At 32.5% G+C, this 23406-nt stretch overlaps 1 protein-coding gene across 1 annotated transcript in view; it reads right to left on the minus strand.

Annotated features, from left to right (window-relative positions):
• Positions 1-626: 626 nt before the first annotated feature.
• Positions 627-23406, minus strand: part of LOC132757496 (glutamate--cysteine ligase catalytic subunit-like) — a 37699-nt gene continuing 14919 nt past the window's right edge. Inside the window, exons 5-15 of the mRNA XM_060748793.1 lie at positions 20076-20189; positions 16782-16840; positions 14252-14371; positions 12824-12921; positions 11878-11994; positions 11031-11163; positions 10469-10581; positions 7226-7505; positions 5141-5253; positions 4370-4487; positions 627-3282 (exon numbers count right to left, since the gene is read on the minus strand). Of these exons, the coding sequence (XP_060604776.1) occupies positions 3008-3282; positions 4370-4487; positions 5141-5253; positions 7226-7505; positions 10469-10581; positions 11031-11163; positions 11878-11994; positions 12824-12921; positions 14252-14371; positions 16782-16840; positions 20076-20189 (1540 nt within the window). The 3' untranslated portion in view covers positions 627-3007. The remainder of the gene's footprint in view (positions 3283-4369; positions 4488-5140; positions 5254-7225; positions 7506-10468; positions 10582-11030; positions 11164-11877; positions 11995-12823; positions 12922-14251; positions 14372-16781; positions 16841-20075; positions 20190-23406) is intronic.

Genomic DNA, 23406 nt, shown 5'->3' on the forward strand with positions numbered 1-23406 from the left:
AATATTTGAAAAAAAAAAATTAGTTTAATCTTGGCACACATGCAAGAATGTGCACACCTGCATACACACACATTAAACCTTTACTTTAAACCCATTAAGACAGTAATTACAGTACTAGCTATTGATATCTGAACTGTAATTCTGCATAAGTGAACACTAAAAGTCACAATTCCTTCCAATACACATGTCTCTATAAATGTGGGCATGATTATTTGTATTTTCTTTAAACTAATTATGGAAAGGATTATACATTACAAAACTAATGCCTCTCTAACAAGCCTCATGGTTAAGTTGTCTGTCTCTCAATTTAGGGATTCTGGGTTTGAGCCCTAGTTAGGCTACAAACCAGGTTTTCACCTATTACTTAATTCAATCACACTGGCATTACCATAGATTGCTCTTGTTCCTGTTATGTGTTTTCAAACATACAAACAAGATAAAGGGCAAAGGCTACCCAAAATTTATCCTATCTGTGGAAGAGTAATAATAATCTTTAATGTTACATGAGGAAAATCTAATTGCTTGTAGAAACAATGTGTACATTGTATATATATATATAACCATTATGGCAGACAACAGATTATTATAGATCTACAATTGGGGGTTTAAATATAAACACAAATAACTGTAATTACAATAACTTTAATATTATTCCAATTAACCTGTTTAAACTCTCTGCATCTTTTACAATATAATACAAAACAAGAGGGCCATGATGACCCTGAGTCGCTCATCAGAAACAACTGCTTTTCAGTGTTGGAAATTATCCATTGTCAATATTTTCTAATATTAAATTTGAGCATAGAATATGTTTAAACAATAATTTGAAGAAATGCCAAGACCTGGGGCATTTAAGTTTTAGTTTAAATGGGCCCAATCAAATTAATATGAGCAAACTTGATAAAAGACTACCCAAGAATGCTACAGACAAAGTTTGGTAATCATCCATTAATTAGTTCTGTAGAAATAGACGTTTAAAGGTATTTCTATTTTTAGCTTTAGGGGCCCCTAAACGGGGCCAATCAAATTAATATGAGCAAATTAAGACTACCCAAGAATGCTACAGACAAAGTTTGGTGATCATCCATCAATTAGTTCTGTAGTAGAAGATGTTCAAAGGTTTTTCTATTTTTAGCTCTGTTGACCCCTAAAAGGGGCCAATTGAAATGACATGAGCAAATTCAAGTGTGACAGTCACAAGGATGGTACAGATCAAATTTGAAGTAAATCTGCATAGCAGTTTCGGAGATGATTGTTGACACATGACGACGGATGCTGGAGCATCCCCCTTTGATACTAATAGCTCCCCCTGAACCTTCGGTTCTGGTGAGCTAAAATAATGTATACAACAAACAAATCTGACAAATATTCTATACTTTTTTTTAAATAATCATCTTTAAAGATATAGCTTTAACAATTTCAACAAGATATCTTTAAAAAAAACACCCACAAAATGCCACCCTCAGGAAACTGTTGTTGTTGTTTTTTAATATTTTTAGTAACAGTGACCTTGAACCTAAAGACCATTACAAGCAGTTTCCACACAAGCTTGTTGTAAACCAAAGTTTGTTTCCTAAATGTAGTTATAGACATGAAACCATTTTTCTATTTTAAGTTTCAATGATTGACCTTGACCCTGAGGGGGGGTAGCCAAAAGGCAATCCCAAGAAAGGTGTCCACATAAGAAAATTATATACTATGTTTGATTACAATATCTCCTTCCCAAGTGATGTAGCTATGGACCATAAACCATTCATCTATTTATATTAACTCCTCCCTTGACCCTAACTAGCCAAAATAGTAATACCAAGCAAGGTGTCCAAAACAGCCTGCTACATACCAGTACTAAGTTTGATTACAATATTTTTATAATACTAGAGATATTACATGTACATGTACAAATATTATCCACCATATCCAGTCTTGACCTTGAATGGAAATACCATTTCCTTTTTTAAACATGCTCAAAGATAGCAAGAAATAACAGAAACATCAATGCATGCTACCTTTATGTAACATTGATCAAACTAAAGGCATGGTCTTTCATGACAAAAGTCTGACAAGACTGTATTATGCAATGCCACCACATTGTTTGGCTAGTGGGAAGAAAAGTGGTATATCATTTGTTTGAACGTATCAATACACCAACTCTCAATGATCAAAGTCAGAGAAGTCGACCTTAAGTTTTTACAACATACATGTACATTTATATAAAGACAACAGCACCATGATGGCCTGGGGCTGAAAGTCATAATCATAATCAGCCTACTGATGAGCACATGCAAAAATGTCACATTTTATGTTATTCTAACAAGCTACACTTTACAATTTGAATTTGCATTTACAATTTGACTACAAGACAAAGAAAACAATTACACACAATTATATTTATTCAAAGGCAAAAAAGTTGATCCCAAGAATACAAGTTTAATCTTAGCAAGAGATCCACAGACAATACCTCCTGCAAAATATCTTTGCTCTAGGTCTTGCAATTATAAAGTAGTTCTTCCATTCATTTATTTTGGTTGCATAGGCAACCATATTTCTACATTGATTAATTTTAAGTCATTCACCCAACAAACAATCCTACCAAGTTGGATCAAAATCTGACTTTGAACGGTTTTTGATAAGAAGATTTTGAAAGTTCAGTATATAATTTATATAATGGATAGACACACACACACAAACAAGTAAATCACTATATGCCACGATTTAACAGATACTGCATTGGCATAAAAATGACTGTGTTCTCAAGAGATTTAACAAGGTTTTTCTTTGATCTGATGACCTAATTTTTGTTCCCAGATGTCAAATGTTTGACCTTGCTACAAAGACCTATCAGAACTTAGCACCCTAAACTGTAAACAACCCAACATGGGCAGTACAGACAGTAGACTAGCTATAGGTCCCCTACCGCTCACTTCATCATCAGAAGAGCTATTAAATACATTAACTATGAGGAACTAGTATTGATTTTTTTATTCTAACTGATCAGAAAATTAATCGATCATGTAGAATTATTTAACATTGTCATTTCTCCATTCCTCGGATTTTTCTTGTTTAAGTAGGCATCAACTTTTCTCATAGCTGGGGGAATATTGTCCGAGGTCTTTGATTTTGCCGACACTGGTAACAGTTCCGGGTCAAAGTTACCGTCGGTAATTTGAGCACATTTCATAAGTAGGTCATAGTTCACCGATTCCGGGACAACTGAATCATGCTTGTAGTCAGCGTGTGACATCACAAAATCTCTCGTCCATTGTGCTGTAGTCTTCAACTTCCCTGAAAATTAAAACAATCAACATATTATCATTTTCAAATAACTTGACCAAAATCTCTAAAATGGAGGTAAATTGCCCTTTAGAATCTGTTAAAAATTTAAATTTCATATAAAGAAAATAACTTAATAAAAGAGTCACCACCTATCAAGGGGACCGCTTGTCTTTTTGTTATTTCTAAAGTCAAACACATAAAAGGAAGAATATTATAGTAAAGAATATTACTACAAAACATTTTTTTTTTGTAATAAAATAAATTTAAATTTCATATTTGACCTTGACAGTCAAGGTCAATTAAAGGTCAATGTCACATCAAAATCAATGTAAGATTCTTATCACTATAAAAGGTAAAATAATATAAAATATTAAGTTGTAAAGTTATTTCTTTTTCATCAAAAGCTGCCAAGCACAGTTGTCATATTTAAGTAGGTCAAAAACATCACATTGAAATTAACTCAATTGTGGACTTTATATTTTTTTAAATCTAATTTTGACTGCATCAAAAAGAGTAAGCTTATGTTAGGGCGAAAAAATCAACAACAACACGTAAATATAGAATAAAAGATTAATCAATGTTTTAGCTTATGCATTTATCAAGTCAAATATTCTTTTTTTAAATAAGTTTATCGTTTTATTCTTGTTATAAGTTAATGTTTAAAATTTAGAGGTGTTAGGATTGAACAAGTAGAAAGCCATATATCTGCTGCCTGTAGTTTACAAAACTATTATCAAATTTTGAAGAAAAAAATATCCCAAAATACCTGTATGAATGAAATATGTTTGAAAATTTTATTAAAAGCGAATGGCACATGCACAAAATCAATGCTAAACAATAAACAGCCTATAAAATTAGCAGCATAATATTTTGTTCCGGAACATTTTATTCTGTTTTCATACAATATTCATGTGTGTTAAATAATAAATATGTTCCTATTGTAAAACTCTTTAAAGAATCAACCATAACATAATTTTACTGGTAATAAATTCTACAAAATTATTTCATTATATATAGGTTTAAACTTTTTGATATTAAAATCAAAGACTTGGTGCCATATGAATAACAACCATTTTACGAAAAATGTAAATTTTACCTGAGGCCCGGTCTGAAATGAGTTTAAGATATTGCTGTATCGTACATCTTGTGTCCACGTCAATCTCCGTCATATCAATGTACTTGTCAATGAGAGGTATTAAACCTGGGTAATCATCCTATAATATTACAAAATACATTATCATATAATATCAAAAACTAAAAATGTAATACACACACTTTTGTTTATATTTAGATAATAGACCATCCACCTTTTCAGGCAACGTAAGTTTAGACCTATTTAAGATTCTAATACATTTGACATGGAATGCAATATTTTCATATGTGGAATACCCTCAAGTTATATTATGACAACAGATGCTATCAAATGAAATACAATGCAATGTAAAATGGAACAAATTTTCTTTCTCTTTCATGCATTTTTGATAGTTATAATTCAATTTTAATGTCTGTCAAACACCATCCGTACTACTTTATAGAATTATTAAAACATTTACGTGTTTTCACTTAACTATGTATGTTGTACTTATGACAGGTGTATCTTTACAAATTTCAACTTATCATTTATGCTTTATATCTACATTCAAATATTCATCTGCTTAAGTGAGATTATAGCTTGATAATTTCACTGTAACATTATCTTTATACAGTCTACATAATTTCACAGTCTTCCTCTGCTAAAGTGAGAATACAGTTTGATAATTTCACTGTGACATTATAAAAACATATTTTCACAGTCAATTGAAAGCATGTTATAAAAATATTGTACACCCACACAATAAGTAAACTATGCCATTGTATACAAGCTTACCTTCCCATGAATAATTTCATCTATGGACATCTGTGTAAAATGGTCTTGTTGTGTACATGTCTTCCCCTCGCAACAATCTATTACACATTGCTCTGCTATGGGAGGTGAATCATCTGAAATTTGTATTTTTAAATCAGTTAGAATATCAATCTACAAGAGCCGTTAGAAAAAGGGGCATTACTCCTGTAAAAAGGTAGTTCAGAGTAATGGAACCTGTACACATCATATAAGATAATCACAGAGAACATGTGTATATGTTTTATTCCATTCCCATCAGTAGTTTTTGTGATAATCAACTTAAATGATTAAATTTAACCTCAACAGCAACATCAATGCCTGGGTGAGTACAATAGCTCTCCCTATTCTTGGCATAGTTGAACTAAAAATGAAATATTATTGAAAAATGTTCCTGCTAATGTTGTATATGAAAAATCCCCCACCCCATAAATGTATGTATCTAAGTTAAAAGTTAATCTGCATTCCGTTACAGCTTGCTAGTGAATGTAACATCAAATATTCTCTAAAAATAAAAATTTTACTTGCTCAACAAGAATATATGTTAATTACCTGTTATAACTTTGTTTTCTTGTTTTTTAAAGTAAAAGTGATACTTTATTTACTACAACAGTCACTTTTCAACTTTACTGATGTAGAATAAACAAGAGCCATGTCAACATGGCCATCCCCCGCCGAATGTGTTTGCTCATTGGAAGAATGTATATGTAGTAGAGCGGAATAATTCCATTTTTAGAGGTCTTTTGGTAATGAAAACTGATGGCTATAATGATTACAGATTTGAAACCTATGTGAATACTGATGGCTGAAAAGGGCAATTACTGAAAAATAATGCAGGGTAGGTTATCATTCTTGTGTGCTGCATCCCTCCTCAGTAAAATCTATCCACCTATGAAGTTTCAAGTTGATACCTCAAATACTTTTTGAGAAAAAAATTGAATTGAAAAATTAAGTATGAAAAAGAACAAAGGGCAATAACTCAAAAATTATAAAAGGTAGAGTTATCATTCTTGTGCAGTGCACACCTCCTGAGTGAGATCTATGCACCTATGAAGTTTCATTTTGATATCTCAAAGGCTTTTTGAGTTATGCTCTGGACAAAAATTATTTTGAAAAATAACAAAGGGCAATAACTCAAAAATAATGCAGGGTAGAGTTATCATTCTTAAGCACTGCACTCCTCCTCAATGAGATCCATTCACCTTTGAAGTTTCAAGTTGATACCTCAAATACTTTTTAAGATAAGCTCTGGACAAAATAACATAAAAAAAACAAAGGGCAATAACTCAAAAATTGTATAGGGAAGAGTTATCATTCTTGCACACAACATTCCTCCTCAATAAGATCTATCCACCTATGACATTTCATGTTGATATCTCAAACACTTTTTGAGTTATGCTCCACTCAGGTGAAAAATTAGGTATGAAAAATAACAAAGGGCAATAACTCAAAAATTATGAAAGGTAGAGTTATCATTCTTGTGCACTGCACACCCCCTGAGTGAGATCTATGCACCTATGAAGTTTCATGTAAATATCTCATAAGCTTTTTAAGTTATGCTCTGGACAAAAATCAATTTTGAAAAATAACAAAGGGCAATAACTCAAAAATCATGCAAGGTAGAGTTATCATTCTTGTGCACTGCACTCCTCCTCAATGAGGTCTATCCACCTATGAAGTTTCAAGTTGATACCTCAAATACTTTTAGAGATATGCTCCGGACAAAAATGTCGGACGGAAGGACGGACGGACGGAAGGACGGAAGGTCGGACGGACGGAGACTATTTCTATATCCTCCGCCGAAATTTTTCGGCAGGGGATAATAAACCAGTTCCTGCAAGCAAATTGTATAGTTGTATAGTCTCCTCAAATATCAACGAAAGATATGGTATACACATAATGCAGGTGAACCATAGTTATGAATCCAGTCACATTTTGCATGAAACCTGTTATTTGTCACACGGTCTGTGAACAAACCCTTAATATATTTTTCTTTAGCTTGGTTTCTTGAAAATTCCTTTACTTATATGAAGGCATGTATCTCTGAACAACTAAGTGAGTATACCATACCTGTCAATAGATCTTTTCTAAAACAAAACTTTTCTTCTCTAATCGCGTCTCTTTTGAAAGCCCTTCGTAGATTATCATCAACGTTGGACAGTGGAATAATAAAGTTCAGTTCAAATGTCAATATAACCCGAGTCATCAACACAAGGAATACAGTGTAGGCGGCATTCTCAAAATCAGTAAGCTGGACTTCCATTGGTCGAAATTCAACCCGCCAACCAATGTTGCTGTGTGGTGGTGGAGGTTTGAAACGCATTGTCTGCCAGTTTGTTGACTGAATGTTCTAAAAATAAAAATATTGTGGTCATCAAAATAGTTAGAATAAAATAAGCTTGATTGCCTGCTATCAAGTTTTTAATCTTTTTTTTTAAATATATAAAAATAACACTTATTGAGAAAATTTCATTCTCATACAAATAAGGTCAAATAAGCCTGTCTAACAGCAGTCATTTTATCTGTATCTTTTTTTTTTTTTTTTTGAAAAATAATGTCAACAATATCACAGAATACAGTTATCCTTATGAACATAAAGAAATAATAAAAAGGTTGTGAGGTTGTATCAGTGATCTCCATATAAAATGAACATGTTTTTACCTATTTATTTGAATAAGTTTTATGTAAAGCTAACATTAAGGAAATTGTCAAATGTCTCATCTGACTTGTGCAGTAAAGTCCCACAGAACCTCTTCATGCATTATTTAATATGCAGGCAACTGATAGAACCATGAACCATTTGTGAACTTAGCTCATACAAAGAATTTAACTCCCTAGTAACTGTAACTAACAGCAACCAGCAGTAGACTAGTAATAATAACCTCATTATAGGCCAATTATACCTATTTTATTTCTCAAAAGCTTTTTATTTTTATTGTCTTGTTCGAAAAAGTTACTCATTGGCCAATTACCTGAACCACCTTTTGCCTTGCTGCCTTTTGGTCATTAGTAAAGTTTTATTGACTATGTATTTTGTACAGAAGTCAAAATACTGCTTTGTTTACATTTTGCTACTTTTATGACAAATAATTTTAAATCCAGCACTATTTTCTTCATTGGATAAACCATAATTTCAACATTATAAAACTCATGTTTGCCCTTTCTAAAGAAGGAAAAAATAATAATATTGGTTTCTGAGGCAAAATGTACTTCAAATTTATCTTTAAATCATTACCCACTTCAGTGAACATGTTTAACCTTTAACCTGCTGAATTTCTTTTATGGACTTGTCCAGTTTCCATTTTTGGAACAGTCCATTATAAATTTTAGGTATATGAAGTGAGCAAACAGTAGAGAGTCCAGTCTGGTTGAATGTATATGTATGCCAGCCTGGTTCAATACTTGTGGCAGACTGTAAGAATATCACTCTTTAATGAAATCTTATGTCCTCAAGGTTAAGGGTTAAAGCTGCATGCCTCCAGATGAGCCAAATTATTTCAAGAAAAATCATTATCGTGAAAAGATCTTTCAAGTTTTAAAGAAAAAGTAAACAAGAGGGCCATGATGGCCCTGAGGTCGCTCACCCTGTATATAGGTCGCCCCAACCCCCCCCCCCAAAACATTGCAGGGCCAATTTAACCAAAGGGCTTTTATTTTGCACAAACTTGGTAGACACCCATAAGAAAATGTTTCATGCTAAACATCTAAGCTCTAGCTCATTGGGCTATTTAAAAGAAGATTTTTTTTAAAGTTTTTACTATACACATATAGTTAAAAACAATGACACGCCTGGGGCCGGGCCAGTAATGACCCCAGGGTTTTTATTTGAACAAACTTTGTAGACACTTACTAGAATATGTTTCATGCTTAATATCTAAACTCTAGCTATTTGGGTTTTTTCAAAGAAGATTTTAAGTTTTTGCTATACACATATAAGGAACATCAACGACCCCGGGGCGGGGCCAATTTTGACCCCAGGTCTTTATTTGAACAAACTTTGTAGACACTCACTAAAAGATGTTTCATGCTTAATATCTTAACTCTAGCTATTTGGGTTTTTTCAAAAAAGATTTTTTAAGTTTTTGCTATACACATATAAGGAAAATCTATGACCCCCGGGGCGGGGCCAATTTTGACCCCAGGGCTTTTATTTGAACAAACTTGGTAGACACCTATTAGAACATGTTTGATGCTAAATATCTTAACCATAGCTCTTTGAGTTCTTTAAAAGAAGATTTTTAAGTTTTTACTATATGCATATATTGGGAAAAATCACTGACCCCCCCTGGGCGGGGTCAATTTTGACCCCAGGGCTTTTATTTGAACAAACTTGGTAGACACTTATTAGAACATGTTTCATGCTAAATATCTTAGCTCTAACTCTTTTGGTTCTTTAAAAGAAGATTTTTTAAGTTTTTACTATATGCATATAGGGAAAATCAATGACCCCCTGGGGCGGGGCCAATTTTGACCCCAGGGCTTTTCTTTGAACAAACTTGATAGACACCTATTAGAACATGTTTGATGCTCAATATCTTAGCCATAGCTCTTTGAGTTCTTTAAAAGAAGATTTTTTAAGTTTTCACTATATGCATATAGGGAAAATCAATGACCCCCGGGGCGGGGCCAATTTTGACCCCAGGGCTTTTATTTGAACAAACTTGGTAGACACTCACTAGAAGATGTTTCATGCCAAATATCTAAGCTCTAGCTCTTATGGTTTTTTAAAAGAAGATATTTAAAGTTTTTTCTTTCGGTTGCCATGGAAACCAGAGTTCTGCATGGAATTAAATTCTTTGAACAATTTTTAAAGGTGACCACCAAAGGAACATTCCTGTGAAGTTTGGATGAAATTGGCCTAGTGGTTTATGAGAAGATGTCATTTAAAGTAAAAGTTTACGGACGACGGACGGACGGACGACGGACGCCGGACGAAAAGCGATCACAAAAGCTCACCCTGTCACTTTGTGACAGGTGAGCTAAAAAAGTGTGATAATTTACATCTTTTGTGCAATTAAAGACTGATTTTACAGTATTTGTAACCATACTACAAACTACTGCCAGACTAAATCAGTAAGGGCAATTTTTGCATATTTTAACCTCCTTCAAGTAATTTACATTAACGGTAAGTGACATTTGCGATGTAAATTTTTTGGGTTTTGTTTTGGTTCATTTTCATAATATTTTACATTTAAAAACATTTAAAAAATTTTCATGAAAATTTGCATGAATCTGGAGGTGTGCTGCTTTAAGATTAATTTTAATCATTTGCTTTATTTCACAGCAGAGACCTAATGAATATTTAAAAACTACCTCAAAGTGGTCAGTATCTTCTTCATCATTTTGATTGATTTTCTCGCTGAACAAAGAAATTGGGTCCCTTATAAATAAATGAGCAATATGTCTGGCCAACAAATCATCTATTCCTGTAAAAACAAGACATAGCCTGTCAATTTACTGTACAAGGCTTATATTGATGCTTATCTTTGCACCATAGTTACGAAATATAAACATTTTTGAGCTATCCAGACTTTTGATATTAAACTTTGAAATCAAACAATTGCCAGCTATCAAAACTTGCTAAAATGCCATCAATTACAAAATCAAAATTGATGAATAGCAATCAATCACAAAACTAAAATTGACCTATCACCCATCAAATACATGTATAAAAATGTCACATTGGTGGGAACTTTTCCTACACTAATATTTTCCTATTATTATAATAACATTTATAAGAAAATTTAAAACAAATAATAAATTTAACAAAGAAATAATGAGATTCATTATAGTAAACTTCTTGTTTTACCGAACATTTTGAAAATATCATTTTTTCATACAAAGTTGTATTCATAGAATCTTTATATAAATGTACCTTCTGATTTTAATTTTTCAAAGATATCTTTATCGTAGACAAGCTTAATATTACTGTATGCTGAACATGAGAGGTAACTGTCTATGGAATCATAACGTGACTTGTTTATTACAAACTTGTTCTCCTTCAGTGGCTGAAATGAAACAACCATGGTTAACTATGGTAAAAATATATAACAGTATTGGTTAACAGTGGCTAAGATATAACAATATTGGTTAACAGTGGCAAAACAATATAACAATATTGGTTAACTGTATCTGAAATAAAACAATATTGGACTAATATTGCCAAATGAAACAAAGTTTGTTTTGTTTGTCTGTTTGGTTTTACAACGCACCAATACAGTAGAGGTCATATGGTGACAAAACAGAAAAGATGAATTTGGCTAACCGCAGGTGTTGAAATCTTTAAATCAACACCAGGTTGCAAAATGACCTCACCTGCTGGGACTAAGAGATGCATAGACTCCAGTTATTCGAACCCATTTAGTTGCCTCTTACTATCATGCAGGGATTAACAATGACTGCAATTCTTGTGCCTCAACCATTAAAGGCAACCCCTCAGCCACAAGGGGCAACAAAATTTGTTTACTATGGATAAATATGATATAAAACAACACTGATGTACCATGGCTATACATTAACAATGGCCAAAACAAGACAACATTTGAAATGGTTGAAGTGCATCAACATGTTTTTACTTTGAACAAACATGTACTCGCAAATATTTCCTCACACCAAAACGTTTGGAATTTTAAATTCACTGTTTTTTTCGACACCCCCAAATATCCACTTATATAGTATTTACTGCTATTAAGTTTCTATCAGATATGAATATGTTTCCTCACCTTAAGACCCCTTTCCTCATCTGTACGGTCATCAACAGATTGAGATATCACTGTCCATCGAGTGTCAAGGTCAGACAGGTAACCTCTATATATAGGGGATGCGGCACTTAAAGCTAACTGAAAACAACAAAAAATTTAAATATGTATTTCCAAGCTAACACATGTAACTATATGTATCACAATCACTTTACCAATTATCACACAATTTAATAAATCATTATATTTTTATCGCATTAATTTTGTATTTTTTTCTTCTTCAAAATAACCTGATTTAAAACAAATAAGATTTTAGAGTTAATGCTTTCTCTGCGATGGAACAATTGACTTGTATTTGCATTTACTTCAGTAATGCCAGTTTTGATGAATCTTCCAGCAAATTTGTTTTGAATATATATATTTGGAAAGTACCATGATTTTGTATTTAATATGCATTTTTTTTTTCAATAAAAAGATTTTGCATCCTAGCCTACCATTTAAGAAAGTCTGTGAACATATTCTTAAACATGCAATAGTGGGATTTTTAACAAACAAATTAAAATCCTGATATTTTTGTTTACAGATATGTTGATGTAGAAATATTGACTTTAAGTATCTCTACAGGTGGAATAAGTTTCAAATCATAATCTATGTGACACTAAGGGCATTGCAATTTTTTATCTGAGATTCATAACTAATTTCCCTTTTGTAGATGTACATGCCAAATATGTAAGCTCTAGGTTATGTAGTTTCCATATAGAAGACTTAGATGTATTTTCCTTAACAAGTTAGTGACCCCCAGGGCGGGGCCAATTTTGTCACCTATGGGCATGATTTATGTAACATTTGTATTTTATTGGAGATGTATTGGTTCCTGCAGCTTCCAAAAAAGGTTAAAATATATTGAGCCATATGGTAGTTGCAAGCATTTGGATGTGGTAAATGGGTAAATAATAAGCGTTAATATTACCATTATAGGGCATAATGGTGTCAGCTGATCATAAAGTTTTCTAGCTTCCGTTATGTTACACGCTTGAAATGTTACTTGTAAACAACTACAGCCCATACCTGAAATATAAACTAATCTATAAATAAAACAGCTCTGAAATCAACATTTTTCTATTTTTTTATACTCGTGTAAATGAATGGATCAAATCTCACATAATTTAGAAAGTAAAATTAGTTTATACAAATTTATTTTAGTTTGATTGTGTTGGAAGCTATAAGCTTATTGAAACACTCTGGAATCCGTTCCTGAACCCAACCAGTACTAAGCAATGAATTCAAAGTTTCTTGCTCAAGGACAACGGCTTGCCCCTGACAGGGTTTGAATCCACATGGTCAGCAATCCTTAGATTACTAGTCTGACGCGTTAAACACTTGGCCATGCCGCCATTCAAAGTAAAATTGCACTACATTAATATGTAATTAAAGGGACTCCACTGAGGTTTTTTTTTAAATGAAGTGACTTGAAATATTTTTTTCAAGACTTAAATACCATTTGATGTAGGTCTGGACTAATAACTTGTGTTTATCTTCTCACTCCATTTTCCCCGGAATAATTATTTTAACTGAGAAATGAAAAACACTGCAACACTTTTCACTTGAATTTGTGCAAAAAACCAACTTGAAATTTAACTCTATATATATCTTATTACTATTTTTTTGCAGATTTTTTTCCATTTCAGGTACATCACTTGATAGGCAAGATTTTCAAAATCTTATGTTTTTAGGCTTTTTGTCTGCAGTGGAGCCCCTTTAAAGCATAATATTTGATTTTTTACTTGCTTATACAAAGATTTTCCATACCAAAAGTTAACACTGGTTTATATATAAAGTACCAATAAAATACACTTCTGAAGTCTCAGTTGAATGACTATACTAAAATTTTAGTTATAGTATCCAGAAGTGGAGGAAAAGTGGTGTTTGGATAGAAGCACCGGTTCTTTAATCTGGAGGTCTTGGGTTCAAATACTACCGAGCGTGAGATTCTCTTTCTGCTTCCTCAATCTACACTGGTGCAGGGAACCCAGGATGCAGTCAACTGGCATAACTTAAAGCTCAACCTTGTAACCCCGGATTTGTAGCCGTAACTTATAAAGTGATAAAAATTTAAAGTTGCCCCTGGGAATCTGTAAAAGCAACTTTCTCAAGTAAGCTGTTAAGTAATTTCACTTTTCTTTTTTCTGAAGAAAGTACAATGGATACATAAATTTCTCCATTCCAGGAGAAACAACTTCATTGTTTAAACAGAATGTAGTTTTTTTGTTTTTTTTAAAAATCTCATCCATAAGACTTGCTAGTAATTTAAGTTTGAGAAGCTGAGGCTCAAACACATGACCCCTCGATTGGAACAGTGTTAACATTGGAACTATCGGGATTGTTCTATGTAACTCACCAAATCCCATACAGTCCATGTATATATGATCTGGTTTGGCTGCTTTAGCACTTTCACCATTGTCTCCATATTGACTTAAATCTTCTATAAAAGGCGAAGGGGTGTTCTTATCCTTGAATACTGAAAACAAGAAAATATATCAATTTAATAACATTAGGCCTTTTTACATTGTTCTGTACAATATCTACATATCAATTCATCATGGTTATTTTAAGAAGGAGGCTAGGGGTGGTCAGGGGTTTAAGTTATACTGACGCTATAAAGATCATTAATGCAACTTTCCAGCTTTACCTGTGGAGGAAGACCTCTGGTGCCCTTTCCAGTATTATTTCCGGCACTTGGGGGCACCAGAGTAGAAACTACTGACTCGCTACTAAGCTTGCTGGATAGCTGCCTGTCTGAAGTCCAAGGTGAGATTCATACCCACAGTAGTCTAGGGCAAGCAGTCTAATTAACCTTAACCACTTGGCAATGGACATCCCTCAATATGGCTAAGAAGTACATGTATTACCGTCTTAATCAAGAAGCATAATGTGGTCTACATAGTCTGAAAAAGTGGGCCATTTTTATTTCTGTAAGCATACAATTTTGAAATATATATATAAATGTTCTGTGCTGTCATGTGACGTAAAGAATTTTTGTGATTGGCTGGTAGAAATGGGTTTGAAATTAAGCTTCATTTGTACCTCAATACAAAAAATAAGACAGTTCTCAATTCAAAGCAGGGCAAAATTCAATGGGTATCCGGACAATTCCCCTCCCGGATGATTCCCCTCCCAGTAAATTTGAATGTTTTTTCACAACCCGGACATTTCCCCTCCCGTTATTTTTTTACGGCGGACAATTCCCCTCCCGTTTATTTTACAGGGCGGACAATTCCCCTCCCGTTATTTTAGCAGAGCGGACAATTCCCCTCCCTCTGTTGTCAGAGCGGACAATTTCCATCCCGTGGCTGTTGAACATATATATGTTATAATATTGGTTATTTGAAAGGTATTTTTGATCGACTTTAAATACATTTCGCTTGTCTATATTGACATGAATATAAACAAAACAAAACGCATTTTTTTGTTAAAATAATCTTTATTTCGTCAATACATTTCTGCAGCGGTAAAATAATTGTAAATTATTGGTTTTGCAATCAAGGACACATTTAATTAAGGGCAGCATTGATTAAAGATTTTTTATTGACAGTTTGTTTATCTTAAGCAGCGGCGGCAATGATTAAAGGCGGTATAATGTCACCTTTGTGAAATAATGATTCTTAAAAGTTCCGATCTTTAACAGTTTGTTGTTAAGAGTAAAAACTGTCATCTTATACGCAGTGGCGGCTATAATTAAGAGCCGTATAATGTCACGTTCCGCTCTGTGAAAAAAACGGGAGGGGAATTGTCCGCTGTGCTAAAATAACGGGAGGGGAATTGTCCGTCCTATAAAATTAACGGGGGGGAAAAGTCCATCCAGAATTAAATACTTAACGAAGGGCAAAAGGGTTTGAAAATATTATGGAAAAGATTAAGATTGTCCGGGAAATCAAGCCTTGCACAAAACAGATAAGAAGTGTAACTTGCTAGGACATTTACTGAATATATTCTGACCTGTCCATAAGTTGCACTTATATTACCTAGTAATGGAAACATTTCAAAAATACATAAACATAATTTCAACATTCCAGACGACCAGTTTTAAAGTCCAATTGCAGCCAAATATTTTACTCTCATTCTTTTAAAGTTCCTGTAACAGTGACAGGGAAAATTATTCCATTTGACATATAATGAATGCCTCTTTGTTTTGCTTCTCTTGCTATATGGAATTAAGTACATGTATAGTTTATTTAGTATTTTGTACAGAAGTGAAAATACCACTTTTTGACACATCTGGCTGCTTTTATGACAAATCAATTTTCACATTCAGTCCTACTTTCTTCAGGTGATTATCATCAAACATGCTTTAAATCCATTATTAAAAATATATAAAGCTTAGCAAACACTACAAAATAAAATTGTACACATTTCTGAAGGTTAATATACCTTGGCAAATCAAATAACCTACGATCATTTTTTATCACATAATATCGTAAAATTTAAAATGGCAAAGTCATGGTTATTAGCTAGCTCACACCATTTCTTTGAACGACATCACCCGCTGACTTTACATAGAGTGTAAAGGTAGTATTACTGTTACAATGCTTTCCCGCCAAAGAAAAAAGCAAATCCGTTATTTCTGGAACTTATTTTCTCAAAACCTTTGGCATTGAATTATTTACAATCACTTATCCCTTATTGCCATGTACTAAATTCCAGTTAAGAATGGTAAAAATAATTGAATACCGAATATTATGAAAAATAACGTTCCGGAAATTACCAATTTTTTACGATATTGACCAATGTTAGAAATTATTTGGCGGAAAAGCATTACAGAATTACTACTTTAATAAGGCTAAAATTTGACATTTTATATTGAATGTGTTAAAAATAAGCATGTCCTGAAAACAAGCCATTTGACCAAAGATATAAGAAGTATAACTTACTAGGCACATTTATCGCAACTTTTTGCCCTCTCCTTTGCCTAATATTCCTTGTTAATGTTCTGAAACATACAAAAATACAGTAACACATACACCTTTTCAGGCATCGAGTCCCTCGTCTTGTAGGACAAGACTAGTAGCTTCTAAATTCAATGTGCAGGCAACATTTTTCTACTCATCGAGTTCTTTTAAATTCTACTTGTAATTACTAGTGGACGAGTGGAATTTCGATCTCTGCTTTTTACTATTAAGTTTACATTTATAATGGACATGCCTAGATTTGAATGTAAACTTTTAATTATTATCTTATATATGGGACTATTATATCAATAAAGAAGCCACTGTCAAAATTTGCCTGTTTGTTTGTTTTGTGCACCAACACAATTAAGGTCTTATAGCGCAAAAGCAGGAAAGATGATTTAGGCTAACCTCAGGTGTGACAAACTTAAAGGAACACCAGAGGTCAAAGTCACCTCACTTGCTTGAGCTTAGAGATTCATAGATAGACTCAGTAATTCTAACACATTTAGTCACCTCTTACAATCACGCAGTAATAAATGGTGGCTGCAATTATGATGCCCCAAACCTTAAAGGCAACCCCTCAGCCACATGGGGACAAAATATGCCAAAAATAAAGATAAATTTTGCACATTGCATAATATGCTGTGGACTACTTTCTCCTCTGACCTCTAGTTGTGACCTTGAGCTTTGACCTTCTGACTTAGTTCAAATTGTGTGCAACTGTATCAAGTAATACTGAAATTCTGCGTATTTTATCATCTATAGTGACCTTGACTTTGCACATCTGGAGCTAGATAATGCTCAGTAACATGATGGTAAAGATCTGTGTTAAAATCCCTCAATTTATGATGATAATATGATCTAATATTAGTACATACACTTTTATACTTTTATGTAACTTTGACTTCTACTTGAGATGATTGGAATTTGCATGTGAAACTTTGCCTCTGAATAGTGAACATCTGTGCCAAAATATATTAAACAAGCAATTATCATAGTATTGCAAGCAATCCATGAGTCCCCTACCGGTAAGAGCCCAAGCAACATTCTGAAGGGCCATTGGCCATTCACTTAGGTTCCTATTTTAAGTAAATTTGTCGAAAAAGTTCTTTAAAAGTGATCACAGGAAACAGTTTTTATGTACAGACAGACGGACTGAAGGACACTCTAAATTTATTTTTTAAACATCCCTGTTATCAAAATATAACATTTTTAAAATCCTATCATGATTGAAGAAGTTGGAGTAAAAATTACCAATTTCTCAAAAAAAGTCTAAGTTCAAAAGGGGCATAATTCTGGAAATAGTCTTGCTAGAGTATTGAACACTCATAAATGTTGAGTGATAATAAGAAACATTTATATGAAGTTTGAAGTAGATACATTCAGAAAAAGAAGTTATTAAAAAAACAATGTTTTTTTTTCATGAAAATTTTAAGTTCAAGGGAGGTAATTCTGAAAAATTTTGTGCTAGAGTTGTAAACCTTGTCACATATGATGTGGTTGATGACAAGCAATTTATATTTAAAGTTTGAAGAAAATACCTTAAGAAATAAAGAACTTATAGTGAAAAAACTTAAAAACTAGAATCAGAAATCTTGAAATTCAGTCTATTTGTTGCCATAGCAACAAGAATTTTCAACATAGGAAGATAAGAAAAGAATGTGCATAATTTCTATACCGCCATCTATCCATATATCAAGTTTCATAAAAATATTTTCAGTACTTTTTGCGTTATTGCGGGATCCAGGTTATGTGTAAAATTTGCCATATTTTCAGTCTATTTGTTACCATAGCAACCAAAATTTTTAACATAGGAAGAAAAGAAAAAGACGTGCATAATCTCCATACTGCCATCTATCCATATATCAAGTTTCATTAAAATATTTTCAGTACTTTTTGCGTTATCGCGGGATCCAGTTTTGTGGACGGACGGACTGACGGACGGACAGACGGACGGACTGACGGACAGACAGACAGACGGACGGAGGGTAAACCTAAAGTCCCCCCTCCGGTAGGGGACTAAAAACTAAATTCTTGGAGAAAGGTTAAAGGCACATAATGTCTCAGAAATACATATGAATCAAATTCTTTTGAAATGTCAAACATGTGTTTAATAATGTTTAAATAATGTATTTATACCACATTTGGTGATAAACAGCTGAAGAAAGTAGCGCAGAATTATGCAGCAATATGCCGCAGAAGTAGCAAAATGTAAACAAAGCAGTATTTTGACATCCATACAATATACTGATTCATTATTATTACACTAACTGCCAACAAGGCAAAAGAAGTAAAGATAGTTCATCTATATAGCAAATAAGTTATTTTTAGGAAACTGTAACAAGGTAAAATTTTTTTAAAGTTTTTGTGAAATAAATATGATAGCATATCGGAGACATAATGGGCCATATTAACAAATATATGTACATGCATTCATATATGTAAAATATCCAATATGAAAAGCCAACTATTTTTATATTTATCTTCTTTAAAAGTTTCTCCTATAAAGCATGAGAAGATGGCGAGAAAAATATAGCATTTCCCACAACAGATTTAAGTTACTTTTGAAAACAAAATTCAATGTTAGCAAAAAGGGTTTGTAACTTCTTTTTGTCAACAGGATAACTTTAAAAAAGTAATCTAAACTTCATTTTAGGTAAATTATCACCATACACAACTTTCAAAAAGTTTTATCTATAATAATCTCATTATCTCACATGTATCTGTTAATTCATATTAGACAACCCTATCAAAAATCATAAAGTTTTATTCACAAGTTACCCTAACCTCTATCCATCCACACCTCTCAACTCAGGCATATTCCCACCACGTCACCTTAGCACAATAACTAGTTAACTCCTATTAAATTTAACAGGACTTAACCCATTTCTGTTGATGAGTCCAGTAGGTTATAAATTTTTTCAACGAAGTTTTCACATTAAAGAGGTTTTTTATGCTCAACTTGGTTTCTATAAATTGTTTTAACAATTTAACACCATAGAGAACCTTTACCCTCCTACATCTATATAATGGACTCACCCTACATTGAATATGGAACTGTCCATTTAAGATTTTGTGGGATTTCTAAATATCAAGTATCAATATAAAGAATCTGAAGGGCCCAAAGTGTAGAGCCTTGTCAGGCCGCACAGTGTCTTTTGTATTCCTTACTAATTGTATAGGTTAGTCACTAACTTATTACATATACCATCAACAAAATTTGCAACCACTCAAAGTAATTCAAAACTTCAAAAAATTCATAATGTAAATACTTACCTAAATCTAGGATGTCCTTGAAAGATGACTTGGTCAGCATAAAATAATGAATGTGAGGCACCGTCAGTTGGAGTGGGTTTTGTTATAGGGTCGGTAAAATTTCCACAACCAAGTCTGTAAATAAAATATAAATAGTGTGAAATAAAGGTAAGCCGACTTCATTGGAGATCCGAAAATATTTGTGTCTCATTTTTATGGCCATTGTAATTTTGATACACTTAATTACATAATATTCATAATACTGCACCTTAGTAATGTCGCTTTTCATTGGACAAACCTGATGTTTATATAATTTCATATATACATGGCTGCTGTAAATTTACAAGAAATCTTACTTTTTTTTCTCAATAAAGGAAGTTTGCTGTATTATAAATTTGTTATAAAGATTCCTGTCACAGGTTATATGACTGTGTATGAATGGCTGTTTGCAATATAACCCAAGCTGAAATATATAAACAACCATTTTATATTATGGGACGATATTATTCACCAAAAATCTTTATAACTAATATAACATGACCTCAATAATGAAGACCATCTAAAGTTCAGTTAAAGATTCTGTGGTCTATATACCTAGTTAATAAATGTACAATCATTAAGATAGCCACTACTAGGGAATCTTAAAATATCAATAGAGAAACAAGATTATACACACATTATTACATTCAACAATCTATGGTCCTTCTTTATTATTTTATCCTTTATTATAAGAATGCCTCCAGATTCATGTTAATTTTCCTGAAAATTTCGAATAATTTGTATTTAAAATAATATATTGTCAAGAGAAAAAAGAAGGCAATTTAAGTATGGGTAAGAGTTCGTATTAAGACGACCGTAGGGAGTCTTATCGAACTCTTACCCATATAACTGCAAATCGGCTCTTACAACTCGATATCAGATAAAAATATAGAAAGTGTCACCTCTTTAATTAAGCATAACATTATTTTTCCCCAGCAGTCACGTACAAACAAGGATGGGGTCCAATTACTTAATCTGGCATGTAAAAAAATGAGTTTTCAACAATATTTATGATTGTTAATGCAATTCATTCCTGTCATATGAAACAAAATAATGTTTTGCTTACTTTTTCTAGAAAATATAAAACAGTCAGCAATTAATAATTGACATTTCTCATAGAGTTTAAAGGATATCAAAATGTTACTGTGTTCACATTTGTCTCTGTGAGCTGAGCTCCACGTGCATTATCTATGTAATAAATTTGAATGTACCCTCACATTGCTACAGTGTTATCAGCCTTTTTAGAAACACCTGACCTGGCTAATTAAAATATGCCAATCACAATTTTCAATATCAGCACCGGTTTCTTCATGAAATAGCGGCTACACTAATTACTGCCGAGTAAGAGCCGATTTGCAGTTATATATAGCAAACAGCACTTACAATCTACTTAAATTACCAAAAAAAAAGAAAAAAAAGTTCAAAATATGCAAAAACAGTCCTTACTCATTAGTCACGCAGTAGAAATATAAATACTGAAAAATCAGTCCTTAATGGTACAAAACATGTAAGTTTAAACTTTCATTTACTTAAAATCTTAAATCTTTTTCAAAAAAAATAGATTGCTACATCTAGAGGCATTCTGCTTTAATTTTTACTCAAGATGGTAAAAATCATAAATTGCAAATAAAACCAATAATCAATCAGTAATAAAGATGGGGTAGCATAAACTTTCATCCCAGGTTCAAAACCTTTCATAACAAAAATCTGCTGCATCACCATGACTCAGCAAATACTGAAATCTCATGCAAACGTGATTTTGTGAGATCTTAACACTTAAAAGTATGCAATCATGATATTTTAAGACTAAAATGATTACATTTCTTCACAACTGAAGGAATGAATCGTAAAAATAGATACTGGTTGGTAATTAATAATTTTATAAGCAGTATGTAAAAAAACAACCTTCATCATGGTGAATCGGCAAAAGAAAAGTGCAGGAGTTTGGTTGACTTGATTTGACAGTTCGATATAAAAGTTAAATGAATATTTCAAAAGCTATGGAAATTTCATAAAGACATCTAAAATTGAATATCTAAATAAAATCTTCAGTGCTTATCCCTTTATAACGACATAATTTTATCTTAAAAGTTTACAAAATAAACCCATAAATGTTATGTTCTTTTTCCTGTCCTAAATGCACATTATAAAAATAATGATGATTTAAAGATAATACTCAGAATGTTATTAAACATGATATTGATAAAAACTAGAACTCCCCCGCATTCTATTTCTTACCCCTCTTACATTTTAACTAGAACACCTTTACAATTGGATATCTGATATGAAATGCTAATTACTAAACCCCCAATGCTCTATTTGTTTTTTTGGTTTGTACACCGATTTATTTTTTAACACATTTTTGGTCTCAACTAACTGGTCAGTCCATCTAACCATTTTCTGGATAACTGACCAATAAAAGACTTACTCTGTAATTTAAAAAATTTTGGTTTTTCACTTTTACAAATACAGCTTCGAAAATAAACAAAACAGTTTGACTAATCTATTGTGACGGGTAGTGCATTGTGAAGCTATAATGATAAAAGTTTGTTTGTACCTGGAGAATTAGCTAAGAAAAACCCACATTTGCTGAGTTCTATTACCAGTGACTGATTACTAGTCCTACAATTATTTTCTGAATCAGTGGAGTGACAAAAAAATCATTAGATTCAATGTACAAAATCAACTGTCATGGACAAATTTCTGTAGCCATAGTGACTAAGGTTAAAGTTGAAAGGTTAAAACATTGGATAAAATACCTTGGTTAAATCAAATCTGGAATATTTTTACACCTACAAGTTCAACCTAGCAACAAGAAACTTTAAACACAACTATTAAATGTTTCTATGTGAGTTGAAATAAGGACCAAGCTGCTCACATTCCATAGATAACTGATGTGTTACTGGGCAACTTGCAAGTCAAATGCACAAGTTATGTAATCCAAATCAAAATGATTAAATAAAGGAGTCATCAGAAACTTTAATTAAACTTATGTTTATACATAAAATCAGCTTTACTTGTGCAATATACAGGGTCTGCATTGAATTTTAATCATTTCATAAACAAAAAAATAACCCAAAAGGAATTAAGAATAGAAATACTTAAAACAAAGTAAAAGAGAAATGTGTCCATTGGACACATATGTCGCCCACACTCCACTCTTTTGTCAGTCTACCTCCATTTTTTCTGTTAGTTAAATGATAATAATTACAACCAAAACTTACACATGCTGACCTGTAAAGTTTCATGACTGGGTTAAATACTTTTTGAGATACTCAAGACACAAGCTGAAAATTGCAAATTTTTTACTAAG

This window comes from Ruditapes philippinarum, unplaced genomic scaffold, assembly GCF_026571515.1.
Source record: "Ruditapes philippinarum isolate M1 unplaced genomic scaffold, ASM2657151v2 ctg1267_1_1_1_1, whole genome shotgun sequence".
Lineage (NCBI taxonomy): Eukaryota > Metazoa > Mollusca > Bivalvia > Venerida > Veneridae > Ruditapes > Ruditapes philippinarum.